This window comes from Danio rerio, chromosome 9, assembly GCF_052040795.2.
Source record: "Danio rerio strain M-AB ecotype USA chromosome 9, GRCz13ab, whole genome shotgun sequence".
NCBI lineage: Eukaryota > Metazoa > Chordata > Actinopteri > Cypriniformes > Danionidae > Danio > Danio rerio.
In genome coordinates, this window is record NC_141029.1 from 7,835,841 (window position 1) to 7,848,101 (window position 12,261).

Here is a 12,261-nt window from a genome sequence, read left to right on the forward strand (position 1 = left end):
AAGTAACGAGTCTCCTGGGTTTTTATATTTCCAACAAATCCTAACGATCTAATCCAGTGCTTCTCAACCATGTTTCTGCAGGACCACTAGCACTGCATGTTTTGGATGTCTCCTTAGTCTGTCACACCCATTACAGCTCTTTCAGTCTCTGCTAATGAGCTGATGATCTGAATCAGGTGGGTTTGGTTAGGGAGACATGGAAAATGTTCAGAGCTGGTGGTCCTCCAGGAACGCGGTTAAGAAACATTGGTCTAATCCTTTTCAGATATCTACGCTAAGCTACGCTAAAAGTGCCCCATTAGACTTGGAGATCGGCTCAGCTGTAATCTTAGTGGAGATGTAAAATGAGCCTGTTTCTGAATGAGGAGTATTCCTTTAAGAGCTAATCAACAGAACCTGTCAAACCAATCTTTATGCTTATCTTTTCAATTGATCAGAGATTGATTGCATTCGCTCTTTCTTTTAGAGTTACATCCAGAACTTCCGTGACAGACGTGCCGACAGAAGGGGATACTCTCATGGGCGCTTGATTGGCGGCTCACACGTTGTCGATTTGGACTATGACTACGGCTCCCAAGTGCCCCTAACAGCCCACACAGGCCCTGTGGTGAGAGGTTGACCTCATATCTTCTCCTCAACAGGAACTGCACTGCACGAACCATTCCGAGAACTTTTGCTGCCGGATCAAATCTAGAGCATGTGGTTATCTTACAGTCATCCAAATGGCTGACAGGACTATCATACCCAGATCGATTTGCTGTACTGTCATGATTTCTTTCGTCTTTATTACAGAGAAGTTGCAGCTAATGGATCGTTTGCCTAAAAAACAACACGTAACCACAGTAGGACTCTCGCATTCAACTCCACTTTATATGGCTGAAGATGGTTGTGGTATGTTTGCCTGCAACTTTCCCTTAATTAGGCTGCCGTTTCAATCCGTCCGAGAAGAGCGGTCTCATTATAGCAGCGGCCGATTTAAAGAAAATCCATTATGTTCCATCTGAACGCTGGACCAAATATGGCCTTGGCTTTTAAGGGACTAAAGTGTCATAAAGCATGCACGGGTTCTGCTAGACAGACTCTTCGTATATCCAGTTTACAGATTTAGACTTCAATCCTCCTGTTGGTTTCTGACCTTTTAAAGATGTTTTCGATAACATTTATGTTTACAGCACAGGCAGGGAAGTGTGTGTGGTTTTTTGTAACTGTTTCAAAAGGCTTTATCTGCTCTGTGTCAGGGCCTACACAAAATCTGTCAAACCGTGTTCGGTGAACTCAGTCTCTGTTTAATCTGAGCCCATTGCACAAGCATACAGTATGATGATTTGTGCATCTGTTAGCCAATGTATGTGGGGAAAGTGCCACCATTGCGTTTTTGCTGTAGATATACATGTTTTTCAGCCTGCTTTTATGTGTTCGGTTACACTACAGATTAAAAGTTTGGAATAGTTATGATTAAAGCTGTATATAGTTTACTTGATTTGAAATACAGTAACATTCTGCATCTTCTTTTTTTTACAATTTAATATATTTTTAAACAATTATTTCTTTGATGCCAAAGTATTCAAATCTTTGGGAAAAGATTACATATAGCTATATAAATATTAGGGGTACGTAACTGATCCCAACCCACAGTTCGGAACGCACATGACCCACAGATTAATAACAAAGACATGCGGTACAGGCGAATTGGGTTGGCTAAATTGTCCGTAGTGTATGAGTGTGAGTGTGTATGGATGTTTCCCAGAGATGGGTTGCAGCTGGAAGGGCATCCGTTGCATAAAACACATGCTGGATAAGTTGGCAATTTATTTCGCTGTAGCAACCCCAGATTAATAAAGTTACTAAGCCGAAAAGACAATGAATGTATGTTCAACTTCATTTGTTTGTTTAAATTCAGCCCAAATAAATTGTTTACAACCACTTACCTTAAAAAAAGTGTAGTAAATCCAAGGAATCATCTTTGAATAGTTTTTTTTCCAGTCTAGTAGTTGCATGACAAAACTAATCAAAAGCTATCAGCATATTTAGAAATGTCATAATAATCTTTGTTTACAAACCCCAAAACTTGAAATACTTTCAGGCCCTGGTGCCAACGTTTCATAATGCTGCGTAAGTGGCCTCTTCAAGTAAATCATTCTATGATAAAATTCTAAATGAAACCCCCTTCTTAAAATGGATGACTTGGGAAATGTAGGAATCTAAAACGAGTCTTGTGATTTGGCCAAATTGTTGTCAATTAATATAATTTTTTTGTATAGGCCACCATCTGCTGATATGAAGAGCTCAGATGCAAAAAGTCAGATGCAAAAAGCCTCTAAGTGCTGCTGAAATTTCCATCAAAAATGAGCATTTTTCTCAGACCCCTATGCTTATGTTGAGTTTTCATTTGTAAAACCTTTAAAAGAGTGCATTCTTTGCCATAAACTTAAAATAGCCGAACCTACAAACAGGAGCCTGATAAAACTGCTAATTTTTTAAGGAAACTTTATACGGCTTTTAGGGGTTTTTGCATCTGTATTCTTCAAATTAGTTTTTATAAAAAATTTTTTTATAAAATTCTAAAGCAACGTGATCACAAAAGATATGCCAATCATCTTCTTCTTTGGCCTTAGTCCCGTATGGTTATGGGGTCGGCAGTTTGGAACAAGTCCTCCATTTAGACCTGTCCATATGATAATGACTTTATTACACATTCCGGCCGGCCTGTCACCCTCATACACTCATACACTACGGACAATTTAGCCTACCCAATTCACCTGCAGCATGTCTTTGGACTGTGGGGGAAAACCGGAGCACCCGTAGGAAACCCACGCGAACGCAGGGAGAACATGCAAACTCCTCACAGAAATGCCAACTGAGCCGAGGTTTTAACCAGCAACCCAGCGACCTTCTTGCTGTGAGGCGACAGCACTACTCACTGCGCCACTGCTTCGCCCCCTTAAGAAATGCTGATCATGGGGGATTTTAATAATGAACTGGGAGAATAAATTAGAAAAAAAAAACTGTATCCAATTAGTTAAAGGTCCAACAAGAGTAACTAGTTCCTCACATATGCAAATAGATTTGATGTTTACAAATAGACCAGGATCAATAACCGTTGTCCCTGTTAAATAAAATTGATTTCAAGTTCCAAACCATTCACAAGTCATAAGTAAAATTCTGTAGCTATTATTAAATGTATTATTTTTAAAAATCTTTTGTCTGCCTGGTCTGAATGTGATCACATTTTTTTTTTTGGTGAACATCAAACTGGTATTTAAAGTAAGTAATTTGTAAATGTAGGGAAAAAGCTTTACATTGCAGACAGCATAGATAATAAGAAACTATGTCAGGATGATTTCAGAAGTATTGTGTGACACTGCTAAATGCTAATGCTAAATTTCATCTTTACAATAAAAAATTAATTACATTTAAAAATAATGATACAAATGTATTACAGATTTTACTGTATTTTTAATCAAATAAATTCAGAGTTTTTAAATAAATAAACCCATGAAAGCTTCTTAATTATTCCAAACTTTTGATTTTCATTCAAGACTTATATATAGAAGTAAGCAGGGACTTTTCAGGTGACTCCCAGCTAAATCTCAGGAGCCGTGGCACTGAGAGGAGCCCTAGCGATGTAACTGTGAACACTGAAGGCTTTCGTGTGGATGATTTTAAAGTGTCCTTGCCTCCTCTGAGAGAGTTTTTGAAAGCGATTAAAGAAGGATTTCTGTGATTTACAATGGTGGGCATCTCACAGAAAAAAAGATGCGTATAAAAAGGAAAGTGACGGGAGGGAGATACAGACCGAGTATGTGTGTGTGTACATGCAGAAATAGAGAGAAAAGGAGTGTTTTGTGTGGTGTGTGAAAGCGTCTGTCGTCCTGCGAGTGTGGCTGCAAGGTTAATCTTAAAGGAGCTCTCCATTTGGAAAACAGAGTTAAGTTTTACCTTTGTTGAATCCATTTAGCCAATCTATGGTTCTGACAGGAGCACATTAGCTTAGCTTAGCTTAGCTTAGCTTAGCATAGATCACTGAATTGGATTAGACTATTAGCATCTTGCTCGAACATTAACTAAATAATTCAATCTTTTCTTCTATTTAAAGCTTCAGTCTTTTGTATTTGCTAAGTCTGACAATTAAAGTTGCTCTTTTTAGAGTGATATAGGTAGGAACTATACTAATTCCGGCGTAATAATCAAGGATTTTTGCTGCTGTACCATGCCTGCAGCAGGGGCAATGATATTTTGCAGATTCTAACAGGTTGTCCAAGTGTAGATTTTGGTGCAGGGGACTATTTTCAGGCTGCATAATATCACTACGCCTGCTCCAGCCATGGTAAGGCATCAAAGTTCCTTGATTATTACGCCAGAATGAGAGTATAGTTCCTAGACATACCAAGCACTTAGTACATGATGTAACTACAGATACAGTTGAAGTCAGAATTATTAGCCCCCCTGTTTATTTTTTTCCTCAATTTCTGTTTAACGGAGAGATTTATTTAACACATTTCTAAACATAATAGTTTTAATAACTCATCTCTAATAACTGATTTATTTTATCTTTGCCATGATGACAGTAAATCATATTTGACTAGATATTTTTCAAGACACTTCTATATAGCTTAATGTGACATTTAAAGGCTCAACTAGGTTAATTATGTTAACTAGGCAGGTTAGGGTAATTAGGCAAGTTATTGTATAATGATGGTTTGTTCTGTAGAATATCGAAAACAAAACTAGCTTGAAGGGGCTAATAATTTTGTTCTTAAAATGGCTTTTTAAAATTTAAAAACTGCTTTTATTCTAGCCGAAATAAAACAAATAAGACTTTCTCCAGAAGAAAAAATATTATCAGACATACTGTGAAAATTTCCTTGCTCTGTTAAACATCATTTGGGAAATATTTAAAAATGTAAATATTCAACTTCAAGACTTCAACTTTAAGTCAAGCTTTAAATAGGAAAATACTATGAAAACTCTTGTTGTTGTTTTTTGAGTTAGATGCTAATGGTCTAATCTGATTCAATGATTTATGCTAAGCTATGCTACAAAATGACCCGGAGATCAGCTGAATGGATTCAAAAACGGTAAAACTAAACTGTTTAATTCTGGGGGAGCTGTAAAATGAGCCTATTTTCCCCCAAAAAAGTGGAGTGTTCCTTTAATTTCTGATTTACTTTCCTACTTGGATGCAGGGTGATTTCACAGCCAGTTTCCCCTCCGTGTTTATCAGGAGAAATGATTGAGTCCAAGTCTAATCTTTTTCCTCACTCTGAAGTAGTGAAAGGGCTCAAAGGCTTAAATTCCTCTCCGTTTACTGTGTCTTTTAAAGTGACCGCTTGGCTCTCTTGTAAAAATATTGTACATTGTCCAAATGTACATATGAGTTTCTGTGTTATTGCTAGTGCTTTGACTTAATTTTCTACATGTTATTTCTTTCTAATCAGTGGTTACATCTGTGTGCTGAAGAACTGTCTTTTTGAATTGTCCCATTGATAGTCATTTGTAATTATAATTTATTTCTAATTTATTAGACGAAGACTTCAGGTGGAGCTCAGTTTGTTGTTAAATCGATGTGGACCATTATTATGATCATTATTATTATTATTATTATTATTATTGAGCATGTATTTGTACAGTACTGATAACCATAAATGTTGTGCTCCTGAAGTCAAGTGAATGTGTGTATGTGTCCATTTTCTTTCTTAACACACTGCTGTTTATTTAAAAGAAGCTGATGGTGAAGAACGTGGCGGTGGATTTCTTCAAGGCACGGGGTGAAACATTAAATTGTGTGGACCAGTTACTGGCGGGTATGTGCCAGCAATGAAGACAAAGCATGCATGAGCGGCTCTGTGATGCACAGCATCATTTTCCATTTTAAAAATAAATGTGCATATCCCTGCAGGGGTAGGATTCATTTACACTAAGGAAAATGAAAAATCGCATTCAAATGGATTACCATTGTCGAATTATTTTACTCCCAAATTGATGGAAAAGACTTCAGATGTGCTTTCTGCTGCGTGATTTTATTTGAATTATTGGAGATTTTGACGTCTCGACCAGTGTTGTGCTAGTTACTGAAAAATAGTAACTAGAGTTTAAAGCTTCACTCTTGTATTTGCTAAGTCTGACAATTAAAGTTGCTCTTTTTAAACTGATATGGGTAGGAACTACACTGTTTCCGGCGTAATAATCAAGGATTTTTGCTGCTGTACCATGCCTGCTGCAGGGGAATTGATATTATGCAGATTTTAACAGGTTGTCCAAGTGTAGATTTTGGTGCAGGGGACTATTTTCAGGCTGCATAATATCCTTACGCCTGCTCCAGCCATGGTAAGGCATCAAAGTTCCTTGATTATTACGCCAGTACCCAACATCAGGTTAATGTCCAATGTCGAACAGACGTTGCATTTTGGTAACTGTCCAACGCAACCCAAAAACATCAAAATATGATCGTCTAATGGTTACAGCTTGAAGTTGTGTGGATGTTACCACTATGACGTCTATCAGATGTTGGATTTTGGTTGCCAAACCTGACAAATAAATGTCAGTATTTGATGTCAATATGACGGTTTAAGATGTTGGCTCGACGTTGGATTTCAGTCACTTTCCAATACAACCTAAAATCAACGTCATTTCACATTGTTATTGGACGTCAAAACAACATTGACCTTAGAAGCTGGAGACCTCAATCTAACCTAATATTAATGTCCAACGCAATCTCATGGCAACTCGTAACTTTTTGCTTAGTGGCTAATTCGTATAAATTCGTATGATCTAATTCTTACAATTTAGTACGATTTGCTCATCACCCAATGACGGCTGGGCTTAGGGGTGGGGTTGTGTGCCACGCCTCCTTTTTAAAATCGTACATTTTTGTACGACTGAACTCATACGAATTCGTACGAATAAGCCACTAAACTGACAAAACGTAAAATACTTGCGTTTCCTCATGAGATCCGGCTGTAATGTCTTATGGAGTTGTGTGTCTTCTGGAAGGTTTGTCTAATGATGTTACAGCTTGACGTTGTGTGGATGTTACTACTATGACGTCTATCAGATGTTGGATTTTGGTTGCCAAACCTGACAAATAAATGTCAGTATTTGACGTCAATATGACGGGTTAAGATGTTGGCTCGACGTTGGATTTCGGTCACTTTCCAATACAACCTAAAATCAACGTCATTTCACATTGTTATTGGACATCAAAACAACATTCTCATTAGATGCTTGAGACCTCAATCTAGCCTAATATTAATGTCCAACGCAATCTCAAGGCAACTCGTAACTTTTTGCTTTAGTGGCTAATTCGTATAAATTCGTATGATCTAATTCGTACAATTTTGTACGATTTGCTCATCACCCAATGACGGCTGGGCTTAGGGGTGGGGTTGTGTGCCACGTCTCCTTTTTAAAATCGTACATTTTCGTACGACTGAACTCATACGAATTCATACCAATTAGCCACTAAACTGACAAAACGTAAAATACTTACGTTTCCTCGTGAGATCAGGCTGTAATGTCTTATGGAGTTGTGTGTCTTCTGGAAGGTTTGTCTAATGATGTTACAGCTTGACGTTATGTAGATGTTACTACTATGACGTCTATCAGATGTTGGATTTTGGTTGCCAAACCTGACAAATAAATGTCAGTATTTGACGTCAATATGATGGGTTAAGATGTTGGCTCGACGTTGGACTTCGGTCACTTTCCAATACAACCTAAAATCAACGTCATTTCACATTGTTATTGGACGTCAAAACAACATTCTCCATAGATGCTGGAGACCTCAATCTAACCTAATATTAATGTCCAACGCAATCTCAAGGAAATTCGTAACTTTTTGCTTTAGTGGCTAATTCGTATGAATTCGTATGATCTAATTATTACAATTTAGTACGATTTGCTCATCACCCAATGACGGCTGGGCTTAGGGGTGGGGTTGTGTGCCACGCCTCCTTTTTAAAATTGTACATTTTCGTACGACTGAACTCATACGAATTCGTACGAATAAGCCACTAAACTGACAAAACGTAAAATACTTGCGTTTCCTCGTGAGATCAGGCTGTAATGTCTTATGGAGTTGTGTGTCTGCTGGGATGTTTGTCTAATGATATTACAGCTTGACGTTGTGTAGATGTTACTACTATGACGTCTATCAGATGTTGGATATTGGTTGCCAAACCTGACAAATAAATGTCAGTATTTGACGTCAATATGACGGTTTAAGATGTTGGCTCGACGTTGGATTTCAGTCACTTTCCAATACAACCTAAAATCAACGTCATTTCACATTGTTATTGGACTTCAAAACAACATTCTCCATAGATTCTGGAGACCTCAATCTAACCTAATATTAATGTCCAACGCAATCTCAAGGCAATTCATTTTTGCTTTAGTGGCTAATTCGTATAAATTCGTATGATCTAATTCGTACAATTTAGTACGATTTGCTCATTACCCAATGACGGCTGGGGATGGGAATTGGGTTAGTACACAATAAATTTGACCTTCAGAGAAGTTTGTCAGATGACGAACAACAGTATTTACTGCAGAAAAGAAGTTTGTGAAGTTGTTTGTTCTGCAGAGCTCACATTCATGTTTTATAAGGCATAAGTGTAGTCTGGTTTGTGTGTGCTCAGTCTCAGACAGACGGGTCGAGCTGGCACCGCTTCTCTTTCATTTATGTCTGCGTGCTCAGAATGCATGCTTTCAGTGGTGTTCTGGATTCTCTTGATTAGAAGACACTATCTGTGGACAGTTTCAGCATGATTATATGCTCCCAATTATAGGCTGTTTTGTACTCTCTTATATTAATAGCCTGAGATCTCTGTGTGATTTTTGCCTTGTCATATCATTAGAGCAGTGCTTCTCGATGCTTTGAAGGGCCCCCAGCTGCCAGCAAAAAATTCAATAATATTCAAGATTACTTTTATTTCAAAGCTTCATTTTGATCTCTGAGCGCTGCAGGACATTTTATGCGTTAATAAGTATCTACAATAATTTTCAATTAATTTATTTAGATTTTTTATGTCTCTAGTTGATATAGTTATTTTTTTTATTTCACAATTCTCTTTATTGATTATTAAAGAGAGAAAGAACAGAAAAAAAAACACTTAAATTCAAATGATCTGAACACATATTGCGATATTATCATTTAGGTCATATATTTACTCTATCCCTTACAAGAAAAAAAACAATGATGATAAAATAAAATGAATAAAAATAAATAATATGGTGACTCAGTGGTTAGCACAATCACCCCACAGCAAGAAGGTCGTTGGTTCGAGTCAGTTGGCATTTCTATGTGGAGTTTGCATGTTCTTCCTGTGTTTGCGTGGGTTTCCTCTGGGTGCTTTAGTTTCCCCCACAGTACAAAGATATGCAGAACAAGTGAATTGGGTAGGCTAAATTGTCCGTAGTGTATGAGTGTGTATGGGTGTTCCCCAGTACTGGGTTGCCGCTGGAAGGGCATCCACTGTGTGAAACATGTTGGAATAGTTGGCGGTTCGTTCTGCCGTGGCAACTGCAGGTTAATAAATAGTCTGAGCTGAAGGAAAATGAATAAATTCATTCATTTTCTTTTCTGCTTAGTCTCTTTATTAATCTGGGGTCGCCACAGCGGAATGAACCGCCAACTTATCCAGCATGTTTTTATGCAGTGGATGCCCTTCCAGCCCCAACCCGTCTCTAAGAAACATCCATACACACTCATTCACACACATACACTACAGATAATTTAGTTTACCCAATTCACCTGTACCGCATGTCTTTGGACTGTGGGGTAAACAGGAACACCCAGAGGAAACCCACTCGAACGCAGGGAGAACATGCAAACTCCACACAGAAATGCCAACTGCCCCAGCCGAGGTTCGAACCCATGAACTAGCGACCATCTTGCTGTGAGGTGTAAATGAATAAATAAATAACACAAAAATATACAGTTAAATAAACATCATTGATAATTATTTTTTTCAATTTGTTTTGAATTGGTTAGAAATTAAGACTTAAGTCTGTCAGACATCGCTTTTGTTACTCAAAATTATTTTAATCTATGAGCATTTTTGTAATTGAAAAACAAATAAAATAATGTTTATTATTCATTGTTGAATGTTCTTCAAAATTTGTATTCATAATTATTCTTCATTACTTGTCATTAACATGAAAAGGTTCAATAAAGATGCGATTTTGTAACTATTTTTAACACACAATATTTTTTTTTTATATTAGCATAAAATGTCTATTTAATGAGACCTAATAAGAATTTTAAAATTAGGTTTAAAATAAATCATTTTCAAAGATGTTTTTATGAAAACATATTGTTTAGATAAACAATAATAAAAGTTATAAATGAATTCATAGTTTTTTAAAAGATAGTATTTTGTTGTTATTATTATTTTTATTATTATTAATATTAGCATTAATGGTTCCACTATGAACCTAAACTCATGGGCCACTTTATTGGGTACACCTTACTAGTACTGGGTTGGACCCACTTTTGCCTTCACTGCCTTAACCCTTCGAGGCATAGATTTAACAAGGTACTGGAATTATTCATCAGAGATTTTGGTCCATATTAACATGATAGCATCACAGAGTTGCTGCAGATTTGTCGGCTGCACATCCCTGATTAGAATCTCCCGTTCCACCACATCCCAAATCTGCTCTGTTGGATTGAGCTCTGGTGACTGTGGATGCCATTTGAGTAGAGTTAACTCACTGTCATGTTCAAGAAACCAGTCTGAGATGATTCACACTTTATAACATGAAGTGTTATCTTGCTAGAAGTAGCCATCAGAAGATTACACTGTGGTCATGAAGAGATGGACATGATCAGCAACAATACTCAGGTAGGCATGGCGTTGACATGATGTTCAATTGGTACTAATGGGCCCAAAATGTGTCAAGAAAGTATCCCCCACACCATTACACCACCACCAGCACCCTGAACTGTTGATACAAGGCAGAAATCGAGACTCATCAGAACAGGCAATGTTTTTCCAATCTTCTATTGTCCATTCCTGGTGCGCCTGTGCAAATTGTAGCCTCAGTTTCCTATTCCTAGCTTGACAGGTGTGGCACCCGGTGTGGTCTTTTGCTGCAGTAGCCCAAGGTTGGTTCAGAGATGCTCTTCTGCATACCTCGGTTGTAACGAATAGTTATTTGAGCTACTGTTGCCCTTTCTATCAGCTCTGACCTCTGGTATCAATAGGGAATTTGCGCCCAAAGATCTGCTGCTCACTGGATATTTTCTCTTTTTCAGACCATTCTCTGTAAACCCTAAAGATGCTTGTGCTTGAAAATCCCTGTAGATCAGCAGTTTCTGAAATACTCAGACCAGCCCGTCTGCCACCAACAGCCATGCCACGTTCAAAGTAAATCACCTTTCTTCCCTATTCTGATGATCAGTGTGAAATGCAGCAGATCATCTTAACCTACATGCCTAAATGTGATGAGTTGCTGCCATGTGATTGGCTGATTAGAAATTTGTGTTTACAAGCAGTTGGACAGGTGTACCTAATAAAGTGGCCTGTGAGTATATAACATATGGCACTGTTGCTACATAAAAGTTTCTTCAAAGTGGAAAAATGTTCTGAAAAATCTTGAAAGATTCACTCCTAATCTGTTGCACCTACACAATTATTTCATGTTGTGCCAATACATATTAACTCAACTGTCTTTACAAGTTTAAAATTGAGATTGAACACAAAACAAATAATTTGTCCCCCCAATTAAATTTTAGCTCATTTGAAATAAGCAGTTTATCTGTCATTTGAATGTAATTGATTCCTTTAAGGAGCATTCACCAAAAGGTTGATTGGGGAACCAAAAATAATTCCTCTGTAGCACCACTGTGAAAACACTGTTAGGATTCTGTTGAATGGTTTGTATAAAACAAAAACATATGTAGTTTTCTTTTAAGGTGTTTTAACTTCTGAGAATACTCATATTCATATTCACTCACAACAATTTATACTAACGTTTTTTTCTCATCTAGTTCTAAAAACAACTACAGGCTGGTTCTTCACCGAGTTCTTGTTGTCCTTTGTGAATTGAATTCCCAGAAGACTCAATCTGAAAGTAACATCACAGGAGTGTTCCTAAAAAAAATCTATTAATTCATGCATTTAAATTGGTTTTGATTCCCCCAGCTTAGTAGCATATAACCTCTGCTTTCATTTGTAGTTTCAGACATAGAAACAGAAATGGCGGTCTGAAACACAGCATAGCCCTGGAGGCTTTCTAAAGGTCAGAGTTAACGCTAAT

General features: G+C 37.4%; 1 protein-coding gene across 3 annotated transcripts in view; it reads left to right on the plus strand.

Annotated features, from left to right (window-relative positions):
- Window positions 1-5,666, plus strand: part of tmem198aa (transmembrane protein 198aa) — a 49,869-nt gene extending 44,203 nt beyond the window's left edge. Inside the window, exons 5-6 of one of the 3 annotated variants that reach the window (XR_015499073.1) lie at window positions 467-2,436; window positions 2,504-5,666. Coding sequence is in view for 1 of the 3 variants with exons in the window: in XM_087267465.1 (XP_087123591.1) it covers window positions 467-619 (153 nt within the window). In the remaining 2 variants the exon portion in view is untranslated. Of the gene's footprint in view, window positions 1-466 lie in introns of all 3 variants that reach the window. The other 2 variants (XR_015499074.1, XM_087267465.1) reach the window with 2 other exon arrangements.
- The last annotated feature ends 6,595 nt before the right edge of the window (window positions 5,667-12,261 follow it).